Genomic DNA, 13,305 nt, shown 5'->3' with positions numbered 1-13,305 from the left:
AGTAACAGTGTGCGTAATGTGTAGAAATGATTTTTTTTTTTTTAGGTGAAGCTCTGACTTTACGTTTTCTTTACGAGGAGTTTACGCTTCTTTGCGGTTTCTTGGTTTTCAATGGCACAAGCTGCGTTTTTGTTGTTGTTTTTTTTTGTCTTGAGGAGAGAATAAATAGAGGCTGCCGAAGGAGCGACTGCTTACAGCTGCTGTACTGGAAGCGACGACACTCCCACAAGCCTTAACGTGACGATTAAAAATGACACGTCCTTCGTTAAGAAGTTAAAAAACTGGAATTGTTGACGAATTGCTGTCGAAACACAAATCCGACGTCTCCGTGCTCAGATAATCAGACTTTATTTCACCAAACATGGTGTGCTTTCAGGTTGAAGAAAACAGGTAACATCAACAAAAACGAATGAGATCACTGTCATTTTCTCTTGTTTTTATGGTCCCTGATGATTTTTACAGGCGAAGTCTTTCCAAATCAACTCTACATGCCCTGACAATAAAGTTCAAGAAAACCTTTTTTTTTTTTTTTTGGCCAACAATCCATAACCAGTGGATACATAACACATTACATACACGCCTTATAAAACTGGGTTTAAAAAACATCTGCAACTTTTTCTTTTCTTCCCCATGGCACTTTCCGGTTGTTTGGTTCTTTCCCCAGTCTGGAAATATGTATGACACAGTAATCCCCATGATTAACTGAACCCTAACCCTTTATGTTTTTACCATTTTGCTGAAAGTACGGTACGGTACAGACTGGACAACACAATAACGATTCATCACACACACACACAGATGGGTAACGCATACACGCACTACACCGCATGCGAACCACAACATGCATGCCATGGTACTCGCAAGTCACTAACGCTTAGTTATTTTCCATTCCGAATGCCTGCGCTCATAAATTCCAATTCCTTCTCCTGACGTGTGTCAGATGACTGAGACACGGAAAAGAAAAGAATGCAAGAATAAAAAAAAAAAAAAAAAAAAGTGTCATTCGTTTGACTGGAATCTCGATTATGAAATAAATAGAACTATAAAATTCTGCATCTCTTTGTGGAGTCGGAGCAGGTCTGGACATGCAGTCACGGCTTTATGATAAAAATGATTCCATCCACGACAGAGAGAAAAACAGGATGGATTTCAATCTGAATATTTCAACTCTTGAATTAATGAGAGATGAAGAAACATTTTTCAGCATTGATACAATTTTTATCTCCACATGTAAATCAATAAGAGAGTGAACGAAAGGAAATTATTTAGAGCTCGCTCAATGCCACACCTCCTTCACTTAGACTGGCACTGAAGTCAAGCATGTACAAAGGCCACGCCTCCTTCATCTCCTTCACTAGGACTGTGAGGAGCATTAGCCACGCCTCCTCCATCTCCTTCACTCGGACAGTGAGGAGCATTAGCCACACCTCCTCCATCTTCACTCGGACAGTGAGGAGCATTAGGCACGCCTCTTCCATCTCCTTCACTCGGACAGTGAGGAGCATTAGCCACGCCTCCTCCATCTCCACTCGGACAGAGAGGAGCATTAGCCACGCCTCCTCCATCTCCTTCACTAGGACTATGAGGAGCATTAGCCACGCCTCCATCTCCTTTACTAGGACTGTGAGGAGCATTAGCCACGCCTCCTTCATTAGGACCGTGAGAAACATTAGCCACGTCTCCTCCATCTCCTTCACTAGGACTATGAGGAGCATTAGCCACGCCTCCATCTCCTTTACTAGGACTGTGAGGAGCATTAGCCACGCCTCCTCCATCTCCTTGACTAGGACTGTGAGGAACATTAGCCACGCCTCCATCATCTCCTTCACTAGGACTTTGAGGAACATTAGCCACGCCCACTTCATCTCCTTCACTAGGACTGTGAGGAACATTAGCCACACCTCCTTCATTAGGACCGTGAGAAACATTAGCCACACCTACATTATCTATACTAGGACTGTGAGGAGCATTAGCCACGCCTCCTTCATCTCCTTCACTAGGACTGTGAGGAACATTAGCTACGCCTCCTTCATCTCCTTCACTAGGACTGTGAAGAACATTAGCCACGCCTCCTTCATCTCCTTCACTAGGACTGTGAGGACCATTAGCCACGCCTCCTCCATCTCCTTCACTAGGACTATGAGGAGCATTAGCCACGCCTCCATCTCCTTCACTAGGACTGTGAGGAGCATTAGCCACGCCTCCTTCATTAGGACCGTGAGAAACATTAGCCACGTCTCCAACATCTCCTACACTAGGACTGTGAGGAGCATTAGCCACACCTCCTCCATCTCCTTGACTAGGACTGTGAGGAACATTAGCCACGCCTCCATCTCCTTCATGAGTACCATGAGGAGCTTTAGCCACGCCTCCATCATCTCCTTCACTAGGACTTTGAGGAACATTAGCCACGCCCACTTCATCTCCTTCACTAGGACTGTGAGGAACATTAGCCACACCTCCTTCATCTCTTTCATTAGGACCATGAGAAACATTAGCCACACCTACATTATCTATACTAGGACTGTGAGGAGCATTAGCCACGCCTCCTTCATCTCCTTCACTAGGACTGTGAGGAACATTAGCTACGCCTCCTTCATCTCCTTCACTAGGACTGTGAAAAACATTAGCCACGCCTCCTTCATCTCCTTCACTAGGACTGTGAGGACCATTAGCCACGCCTCTTTCATCTCCTTCACTAGGACCGTGAGGAGCATTAGCCACACCTTCATCTTCACTAGGACTGTGAGGAGCACTAGCCATGCCTCCTTCATCTCCTATACTAGGACCATAAGGATCATTAGCCACGCCTACATTATCTTCACTAGGACTGTGAAGAACATTAGCCATGCCTCCTTCATCTCCTTCACTAAGACTCTAAGGAACATTAGCCATGCCTGCTTCATCTCCTTCATTAGGACCGTGAGAAACATTAGTCACGCCTACATGATCTCCTATATGAGGACTGTGAGGAGCATTAGCCACGCCTTCTTCATCTCCTTCACTAGGATTGTGAGGAACATTAGCCGTGCCTCCTTCATTAGGACTGTGAGAAATATTAGCTACGCCTACACAGTCCTATACTAGGACTGTGAGGAACATTCGCCACGCCTTCATTGTCTCCTTCACTCGGACTGTGAAGAACATTAGCCACGCCTCCTTCATCTCCTTCATTAGGACTGTGAGAAATATTACCCACGCCGACATTATCTCCTATACTAGGACTGTGAGGAATATTAGCCACGCCTCCTTCATCTCCTTCATTAGGACTGTGAGAAATATTAGCCACGCCTACATCATCTCCTATACTAGGACTGTGAGCAACATTAGCCACACCTACATCATCTATACTAGGACTGTGAGGAGCATTAGCCACGCCTCCTCCATCTCCTTGACTAGGACTATGAGGAACATTAGCCACACCTCCATCTCCTTCACTAAGACTGTGAGAAACATTGACCACACCTCTTTCATCTCCTTCATGAGTCCCATGAGGAGCTTTAGCCACGCCTCCATCGTCTCCTTCACTAGGACTTAGAGGAACATTAGCCACGCGTACTTCATCTCCACTAAGACTGTGAGGAACATTAGCCACGCCTCTTTCATCTCCTATACTAGGACTGTGAGGAGCATTAGCCATGCCTCCTTCATCTCCTTCACTAGGACTGTGAAGAACATGAGCTACGCCTCCTTCATCTCCTTCACTAGGACTGTGAAGAACGTTAGCCACGCCTTCTTCATCTCCTTCACTAGGACTGTGAGGAACATTAGCTACGCCTCCTTCATCTCCTTCACTAGGACTGTGAAGAACGTTAACCACGCCTCTTTCATCTCCTTCACTAGGACCATGAGGAGCATTAGCCACGCCTACCTCTTCACTAGGACTGTGAGGAACATTAGCTACGCCTCCTTCATCTCCTTCACTAGGACTGTGAAGAACGTTAACCACGCCTCTTTCATCTCCTTCACTAGGACCATGAGGAGCATTAGCCACGCCTACCTCTTCACTAGGACTGTGAGGAACATTAGCCACGCCTCCATCTCCTATACTAGGACCATGAGGATCATTAGCCACGCCTACATGATCTTCACTAGGACTGTGAGGAACATTAGCTACGCCTCCTTCATCTCCTTCACTAAGACTCTGAGGAACATTAGCCATGCCTGCTTCATCTCCTTCATTAGGACCGTGAGAAACATTAGCCACGCCTACATGATCTCCTATATGAGGACTGTGAGGAGCATTAGCCACGCCTTCTTCATCTCCTTCACTAGGACTGTGAGGAACATTAGCCATGCCTCCTTCATCTCCTTCATTAGGACTGTGAGAAATATTAGCCACGCCTACATCTCCTATACTAAGACTGTGAGGAACATTCGCCACGCCTTCATTGTCTCCTTCACTCGGACTGTGAAGAACATTAGCCACGCCTCCTTCATCTCCTTCATTAGGACTGTGAGAAATATTACCCACGCCGACATCATCTCCTATACTAGGACTGTGAGGAATATTAGCCACGCCTCCTTCATCTCCTTCATTAGGACTGTGAGAAATATTAGCCACGCCTACATCATCTCCTATACTAGGACTGTGAGGAGCATTAGCCATGCCTCCTCCATCTCCTTGACTAGGACTATGAGGAACATTGACCACACCTCCTTCATCTCCTTCACGAGTCCCATGAGGAGCTTTAGCGACGCCTCCATCGTCTCCTTCACTAGGACTTAGAGGAACATTAGCCATGCCTCCTTCATCTCCTTCATTAGGACTGTGAGAAATATTAGCTACGCCTACATCATCTCCTATACTAGGACTGTGAGGATCATTAGCCACGCCTACATCATCTTCACTAGGACTGTGAAGAACATTAGCCATGCCTTCTTCATCTCCTTCACTAAGACTCTGAGGAACATTAGCCATGCCTGCTTCATCTCCTTCATTAGGACCATGAGAAACATTAGCCACGCCTACATGATCTCCTATATGAGGACTGTGAGGAACATTAGCCATGCCTCCTTCATTAGGACTGTGAGAAATAATAGCCACGCCTACATCTCCTAAACTAAGACTGTGAGGAACATTAGCCACACCTACATCATCTACACTAGGACTGTGAGGAGCATTAGCCACGCCTCCTTCATCTCCTTCATTAGGACTGTGAGAAATAATAGCCACGCCTACATCTCCTAAACTAAGACTGTGAGGAACATTCGCCACGCCTTCATCGTCTCCTTCACTCGGACTGTGAAGAACATTAGCCACGCCTCCTTCATCTCCTTCATTAGGACTGTGAGAAATAATAGCCACGCCTACATCTCCTAAACTAAGACTGTGAGGAACATTCGCCACGCCTTCATTGTCTCCTTCACTCGGACTGTTTAGAACATTAGCCACACCTCCTTCATTAGGACTGTGAGAAATATTAGCCACGCCTACATCATCTCCTATACTAGGACTGTGAGGAACATTAGCCACACCTACATCATCTACACTAGGACTGTGAGGAGCATTAGCCACGCCTCCTTCATCTCCTTCATTAGGACTGTGAGAAATAATAGCCACGCCTACATCTCCTAAACTAAGACTGTGAGGAACATTCGCCACGCCTTCATCGTCTCCTTCACTCGGACTGTGAAGAACATTAGCCACGCCTCCTTCATATCCTTCATTAGGACTGTGAGAAATATTAGCCACGCCTACATCTCCTATACTAGGACTGTGAGGAACATTAGCCACACCTACATCATCTACACTAGGACTGTGAGGAGCATTAGCCACGCCTCCTTCATTTCCTTCATTAAGACTGTGAGAAATATTAGCCACGCCTACATCTCCTAAACTAAGACTGTGAGGAACATTCGCCACGCCTTCATCGTCTCCTTCACTCGGACTGTGAAGAACATTAGCCACGCCTCCTTCATTAGGACTGTGAGAAATATTAGCCACGCCTACATCATCTCCTATACTAGGACTGTGAGGAGCATTAGCCACACCTACATCATCTATACTAGGACCGTGAGGAGCATTAGCCACGCCTCCATCTCCTTCACTAGGACTGTGAGGAACATTAGCCACGCCTCCTTCATCTCCACTAGGACTGTGACAAACATTAGCCACGCCTCCTTCATATCCTAAACTAAGACTGTGAGGAACATTTGCCACGCCTCCATAACTAACTCGCTGTAGTTATGCTCTCTCTATACATTAAATGCATATCTAATGTAGCATTAATAGTACAGTGAAGTCACATGACCTCGCTCATTAGCACGACATGACTATAGCTCGATTTCCAGGAAAAGTGTGCTCTTCACAGCAGGTCTGCTGAATGTTCTGGCACGTGTGCTGTAACACTGACATGAATGAAAAGTGCTTCAGTATACTTCCTCATGCTGTCGTGCACCATGCCGACGTTCACGCCGGTGAAACAGACGAACGCCGAGAAAGCAGCTCATATCTTAAACATCACCATCAGCATCGCGAGCGCCGTCATCATGGCACCGAGAAAAAACACAGCCTCGGATTTCTGCTCAACCTTTTCACAGAGGGCTTCAGTAAATCACTGGTTTAGTGAGGGGAAAGTAGAACTCGTTTGGACTCGTAGCCGGACGTCAAAACGCTTTTTCCTCATTTTGACCGCTGAACGAATACAGGAGGTCCCTGATTTTAAAAATCTCACAATTACCTAACCTTTATGCCGGAAAATCAGTGTGGCGAGATGTAACAGAGATACAGTTCCCACGACGGAGCCATCAAACTGCTAGACAACATAAACCCGTCTGTCCTGAAGAGATCAGAGTGCTGACACTGGAGACTCCTTCCACAAACATTAACGTAAATAAACAGCTTCCTGCCACATATCAACAATTATTCACTTTTGATCATCCGTTTTTGTTTTTAAATCAACTGCTACTCGAGAAACCATGAGAACGAGCGCACGACTGTCAGAGTTGCTGTTACAGGAAACATTTGTTTCTCATGAAGGGTGCCAATAGTTTTGATAGCTGATATAAGAACACACTTTGAGGTTTTCCGTGTGCAGCGATGACTCAGACCACCATCTGCCACGAAGCTGAAGAGTGCGCTTGCTTTTCCGATGCTAACTCAGCACTCACTAATCCAACACTGTGTGTGTGTGTGTGTGTGTGTGTGTGTGTGTTGGCTGCGACACCACATTGCCCACTCACCATTTAAACTAATGTTTATGACCATAAAAACACGTTCAACCTCTGGAATGTTGTTTTAGCCCAAAATGCTGAAAGCTCACATTGTGGAAGCACGAACATGAACTCAAACTCCTCCTTGAAAGCCTTAATGCAGCCCGTTATCGCCGTGGAGATGGGGGGAGGGGAGGGGTTAATCACAGATTGACCTCGTTCACACCACCTCGGTCATCTACGCAACGACACCGCTGTTCATGGTGTCTCACCTGGCGAAATAAACGGAGCGACCAATAAGGTTCGAGGGTTTAAAACGACTTGCGATTTGATCCCATACGCAGATGTGCACTGGATGGGAAAGCAAAAAATTTACACACCCCTGTTCAAAAGGTTTCCGTGATGTAAAAAACGAAACCGAGATAAGTCGCGTCAGATCTTTACCCGCCCCTTCACTGTGGAACAGTGGCCGACAACATTCGAGTGAAAACCAAACGCAAACACGAACGCTCCAGATCTATCAGATAGCGAGCGACTGTCCTGTGCTCAGGATCTCTTCACGTCATCCCACAGGTTTTAGATCAGATTGAGATCTGGGCTCTGATTGCGCCATTCCAACATGTCTATCTTCTTCTCCTGAGAGTGGTTGCTTTGTTGACTTGGAAGAAGTAAATATTTTTCTTCGTCTTCAGCTCTGGAACAGACGCCTGCAGCTTTTGTTGTAAAATGGATTGAAATTTGGAGCTCTTCAGGGTTCCCGCTATCCTGACTACAGCTGAAGAGAAGTAGCTCCAGTGTGTGATGCTGCCACCGCCATGCTGCACTCTGCATACAGCATTCTTTGGCCGATAATGTGTCTTATTTATGCGCTGAACAGATCTTGGAGAATTATGCCCAGAAAGTTCTACCTTGGTCACGCAGACATGTGAAGAATGAGAGACTGTTCTTGTAATGTTGCTGGAAGTCCCTCAGTAGCCTCCCTGATAACTTTTCTTCTTGTCCGTTTGTCAGTTTTGGAAGGACGTCCTGTCCTTGATGAGGTCACTCACTAGGGTTCTCCATTTTCTCCACTCATGGATGGCCTTCACGGTGTTCCATGCTACATCTGAATGTTCTGGAAATTCTTTCGTCCCCCCCTCTCCTGTCCACACTGATAGCCCTTTTCCACCAAAGCAGTTCCAGGGCTGGTTCGGGGCCAGTGCTTAGTTTGGAACCGGGTTTTCTGTTTCCACTGACAAAGAACTGGCTCTGGGCCAGAAAAACCAGTTCCAGGGTAGCATCAGCTCTTTGCTGGGCTAGAGGAACGAACTGCTTACGTCAGCGGGGGGGGGGCAGAGTTGTTAAGACCAACAACAATAGCAAGACCACGAGAGGGCGCCATTTTTAAATAAGTGACGAGATATCATGGATGCAGTAAAGCAGCAGTCATCCATTATTATTGTTGCTGTTTCTTCTTCTTCTCCGTTACCCCTTTTTCCACCAAATCAGTTCCAGGGCTGGTTTGGGGCCAGTGCTGGTTCACAACTCGTTCAACTTGCGAGCCAGCTGAGAACCAGTTTGCTTTTCCATAGCTCGCTGTGCTAAGCGGAGCCACGTCATTACGTCGCTGTATACGTCAGTTACGTTGCTGCATTTGTATAAACCTTGGTGCGAACATCGTAGCAACAACAACACAGAGAAGAAGAAACAGCAATAACAACAACAATAATGGATGACTTCGTGTTTGTACAGCTGCTGCTTCTCGCCGCTTAAAAACGGCGACCTTTCACGATCTTGCTATTGTTGTTGGTCTTAACAACTCCGCCCCCCCCCGCTGACGTATGCGGTTTTTTCCTCTGGCCCAGCAGAGAGTTGGTGCTAGCCTGGAACCGGTTTTTCTGGCCCCAGAGCCAGTTCTTTGTCAGTGGAAACAGAAAACCCGGTTCCAAACTAAGCATTGGCCCCGAACCAGCCCTGGAACTGCTTTGGTGGAAAAGGAGCATGTGTTGTTGTTGCTTCGATGTTCGCGCCAAGGTTTATGCAAACACAGTGACGTAACTGACGTATACAGTGACCTAATGACGTGGCTCCTCTTAGCACCCCGAGCTATGGAAAAGCAAACTGGTTCTCAGCTGGTTCGCAAGTTGAACGAGTTGTGAACCAGCACCAGCACTGGCCCCGAACCAGCCCTGGAACTGATTTGGTGGAAAAGGGGTATGAGATCCTGGACGTGCTTGATCAGCTCTTTGAGGAACCTGGCTTCAGCAAAAAGTCAAAGTCTCTTCCACACCAGGATCTGGTCTTCCCAGGCAGTCTCCTGTCCCAGTACTACCCAACTCTTTAAGATGCATGGGTGCGGCACCAATCTCCGTTTCAGTAGCCCTCAGCCTCTCACCTATATAGTTAGTGTTACAGTGGGGGGTGGGTTCTCTGGTAACCGCGAGAGTTTGACTTCCCTACTCGCATCTGTATTGCAGCGTGCCTTGCCAGACGAAACCAAGAAGATGTGAAGAAACTCGTACAGAAACAGCTGATCTTATTTGGGGTTCATCAAAATCGCATACTTACGCAGCCTAGAATTTTCACTTGAAATGTTATCGGTGCGCGTTTCACAAAAGACCTGACATCGCTTCATGCCACTGTAACAGAGAAATGATCAACGCGTGATGTTGACTGCATGAGGAAATCACATGTAGCTAGTGAGGGTTCATCGTTTCAGAAGACGCCAGGGCAAATCAAAATTAGCCCACGTGAAAAGGAACTCTCAGTAGCGGAAGGTGTTGAGTTCAAATCCCAGGACTGCCGCTTTTAGCCCTGAACTGTGCTTGCGTTGCGTTCTGCACATCTTAATTCGATAGTTTTGCCAAAGAAATAATTCCATAATGGTTTAGTGGCCCGCAGAGTTTGAGCTGGCGTTAGATCCGCTCAGGGCTGTTATCCTGAAGTCCAGCTGGAGATTACATCACGTGATGTATCGGAAGGTCGATTGTAACAGCTTTGGCTCGGAGTCTCAGAACAGCTCAGGCACACGTGGGTTATTTTTGGACAGGTGAGCTGTGACAAGGATGAAAGTCACTTATGGCGACTTTAGAACAAAGTGAGACAGAATTAAAGATTGATAAAAGGCCCGAGTCACAAATTGTGCTACTCCAAATTTGATTCATCAAGAACAAATCACAGAATATTTCGATTTAGGTTAAAACGTACACAAAGGAATTTAAAAAAAATCATTTTCAGGAATATCTGTATGTTTGGGCGGGGCCTCGGACAGCAGTTTGTTGGTTTTTTCTTTAGATGAATTTCATGAAGAAGCTGAAGCCCTGACTGTGGTAGAGGAAGCGTGTCTGCTCGGCTGGCTTTAACTCAGGAGCCCCAAACACTCGGAAGCTGTCTGGAAAGTTACTGCTAGGCCACGATACACCTTAACACACACACACACACACACTTAAAAAGCAGCAAAGCATGTGAGAGATGGATTTTATAACCCCGACTGTGGCTGTCTGGCTCACACCACCAGCTGCTGGAAGATGGCCAGGAGGTTTTTTTTTTTTCTTCAGGAAAGCACCAAAGAAAAAACACTCAATATCGGCGATTTTCAAGACCCACGGAAGGGTTTGACATTTTTTTTTTGGGGGGGAGAACCCAAAATCTTTCGTTTAGTGAGTTCAAAACATCAGAGAGAATCCTTTGATCATAAGCTTCTGCTGGCTGCATGGAATATTTCATCCCTCTCTCTCTCTCTCTCTCTCTCTCTCTGATTATTTTAACCTCCAGCACACTTTCTCTGGACTCAGGCTGGGGGAAGCTGTTAGGAAAGATGGAGTTTATTTGGTCCTAAGAGTCCAAACAAACAAACAAACAAACAAACAAACAAAGTTCAACTTTAATTAAAAGGAAAAAAAAAAGTAAATATTAGCAGTGTTGTGCTGTTCTAGGAAAATAATCAACAGTGAGAGAGATTGAGAGAGAGAGAGAGTGGCTTTAGCATCAGTGTTGTAATTACAGATGTGGATGAGTTTGGCGCACCTCTGCCGCACGCGCCCCGCTGCACGACGATCACCGGCGGTTGGTCGAGACCCTGCGCGCTCCCGCTCGCCCTGCGCAGCTCGCACACGTTGCGGTACGTCACTCCGTCGCTGCCGCACACCGGCTCGGTGCTCTCGCACGTGCACACGCCGCTCTTCGCGCGCCTTCGCACGGTGGCGCTGTAGGCCACGCCGTCGGTCACGGAGCAGCGCAGGCCCTCGGCGCAGTCGCTCTGGGTGCTACACTGCGCGCCCTCGCCCGACGCGCACACGGGACAGCAGTTGCAGCGGTCGAGCGCGTTCCCAGCCTGGCAGTCGGCAGGAATCGGTGGACACACCGACTTGTCGCAGCTTTCGGGGCAGCCGGGAACGCGCGCAAAGCACGACAACGGCGTGCCGAGCAAGACCAGCAGGCACAGGCACGCGCACGCCACGACCTGAACGCGCATCTTCGGATTTTCTTTTCTTTCCTTTTTCTTCAACGAAAGCCGGAGAGTCTCAGAGCTGCTCGGTGTCCTCTCTCAGATCCCTCAGTGCACTTTTAAAGCCCGCATGCCTTGCACGCAACAACAAAAACAAGCACGGGGATTGGACAAAACGCAGTGACGTCACAAGCAAGGGTGGGGCTCGGACCAGTGACTCCCCGCCCTCTATCCTGTGGCGCTGGCATTATTTTGTCTGCAAACAGATCGATCCGACTGTTAATCAGTGAGATGGATCAGACAACCTCCTGTCACTAAAACCCAAACGCTTCACACACCGAAGCGCCTTTCTTCTGATGTCTGATCCAGACCAACTTGCGACTCGCTGGTCACAGTCCTGCTGAGTCCTGCATCCTGAAGGCAGAGGCTCCAACTTGGGAAACTGCAAAGAGGGAGATAATCCCTCTCTGCGAGTAGCTCAGAGGGAGACAAGTTTATATATATATATATATATATATATATATATATATATATATATAAACTTGTGTATATATATATATATATATATATATATATATATATATATATATATATATACACACTCTAAAAAATAAAGGTGCTTCAGTGGTTCTTCAAATCTCTGGATGGTTCCATGGAGAATCAAAACTCTGTGATGAACCATTACATTATGCGAAAGGTTCTTCACATTGGAAATGGTTCTTCAGAGCCTGGCATTCTCTTACCATTTGCTGGTCAATGCACATAGGCTATGTTTACACAAATCTGTCTTCACTGCTCAAACAAATGGTTTAAATGGTTCTTTAAAGAACTGTTGCATGAACGGTTCTTTGGAGCCCTGAAAAAGGTTCTTCTATGGCATCGCCCTGAAGAACCGGTACTGGCCCCATTATTTTGTAGAGTGTATATGGGGCGTCACAGTGGTGTAGTGGTTAGCGCTGTCGCCTCACAGCAAGAAGGTCCGGGTTCGAGCCCTGTGGCCGGCAAGGGCCTTTCTGTGTGGAGTTTGCATGTTCTCCCCGTGTCCTCGTGGGTTTCCTCCGGGTGCTCCGGTTTCCCCCACAGTTCAAAGACATGCAGGTTAGGTTAACTGGTGACTCTAAATTGACCGTAGGTGTGAATGGTTGTCTGTGTCTATGTGTCAGCCTGGCAACTTGTCCAGGGTGTACCCCGCCTTTCGCCCGTAGTCAGCTGGGATAGGCTCCAGCTTGCCTGCGACCCTGTAGAACAGGATAAAGCAACTAGAGATAATGAGATGAGGTGTGTCTAATGTCAATAATGACTATTATAAATCGCCAGTGGTAGACCCTCTGATGATAATGTTCTTCTAATAATATTCTAAGTTAGTAAAAGTCAGACAAGTTGGTTCGAATCTAACGTCTGGTCTGGTGATCTAACCCTGTCAGATATAGGGTCGTCTTGCTGCCGTCCAAAATAGTCCGCCATTCGTCCCTGGCGACCATCGCGCCGGGCTTGGTGATTTTCTGATATTTTTTTTCTTCGTAGTTTGGCTTTCGCCATTTCCGCCAGTGGAACTTCGTTTCATTGTCTCATTCAAGAGAACATAAAGTTAAAGACGAGCAGGCGATAAATGCAGACGCAAAAAAACAAACAAAATGGTTGAGTGTCGCGGGTTTTCTCGTTCTCTCACGCGTATCATTAATAGCGCCATCTGTATGCTTTATCGGTAACTGCTAAGACATTGG

General features: G+C 46.9%; 1 protein-coding gene across 1 annotated transcript in view; it reads right to left on the bottom strand.

Annotated features, from left to right (window-relative positions):
* The window catches only part of htra1b (HtrA serine peptidase 1b), a 49,690-nt gene extending 37,989 nt beyond the window's left edge, over positions 1 to 11,701 (bottom strand). Inside the window, exon 1 of the mRNA XM_060939264.1 lies at positions 11,161 to 11,701. Within this exon, the coding sequence (XP_060795247.1) occupies positions 11,161 to 11,608 (448 nt within the window). The 5' untranslated portion in view covers positions 11,609 to 11,701. The remainder of the gene's footprint in view (positions 1 to 11,160) is intronic.
* Positions 11,702 to 13,305: the final 1,604 nt, after the last annotated feature.

The sequence above is a fragment of the Neoarius graeffei genome, chromosome 14 (assembly GCF_027579695.1).
Source record: "Neoarius graeffei isolate fNeoGra1 chromosome 14, fNeoGra1.pri, whole genome shotgun sequence".
In the NCBI taxonomy this organism is placed as follows: Eukaryota; Metazoa; Chordata; class Actinopteri; order Siluriformes; family Ariidae; genus Neoarius; species Neoarius graeffei.
The sequence above is the reverse complement of the archived record's forward strand: the minus strand, read 5'-3'. Positions and strand labels throughout refer to the sequence as shown.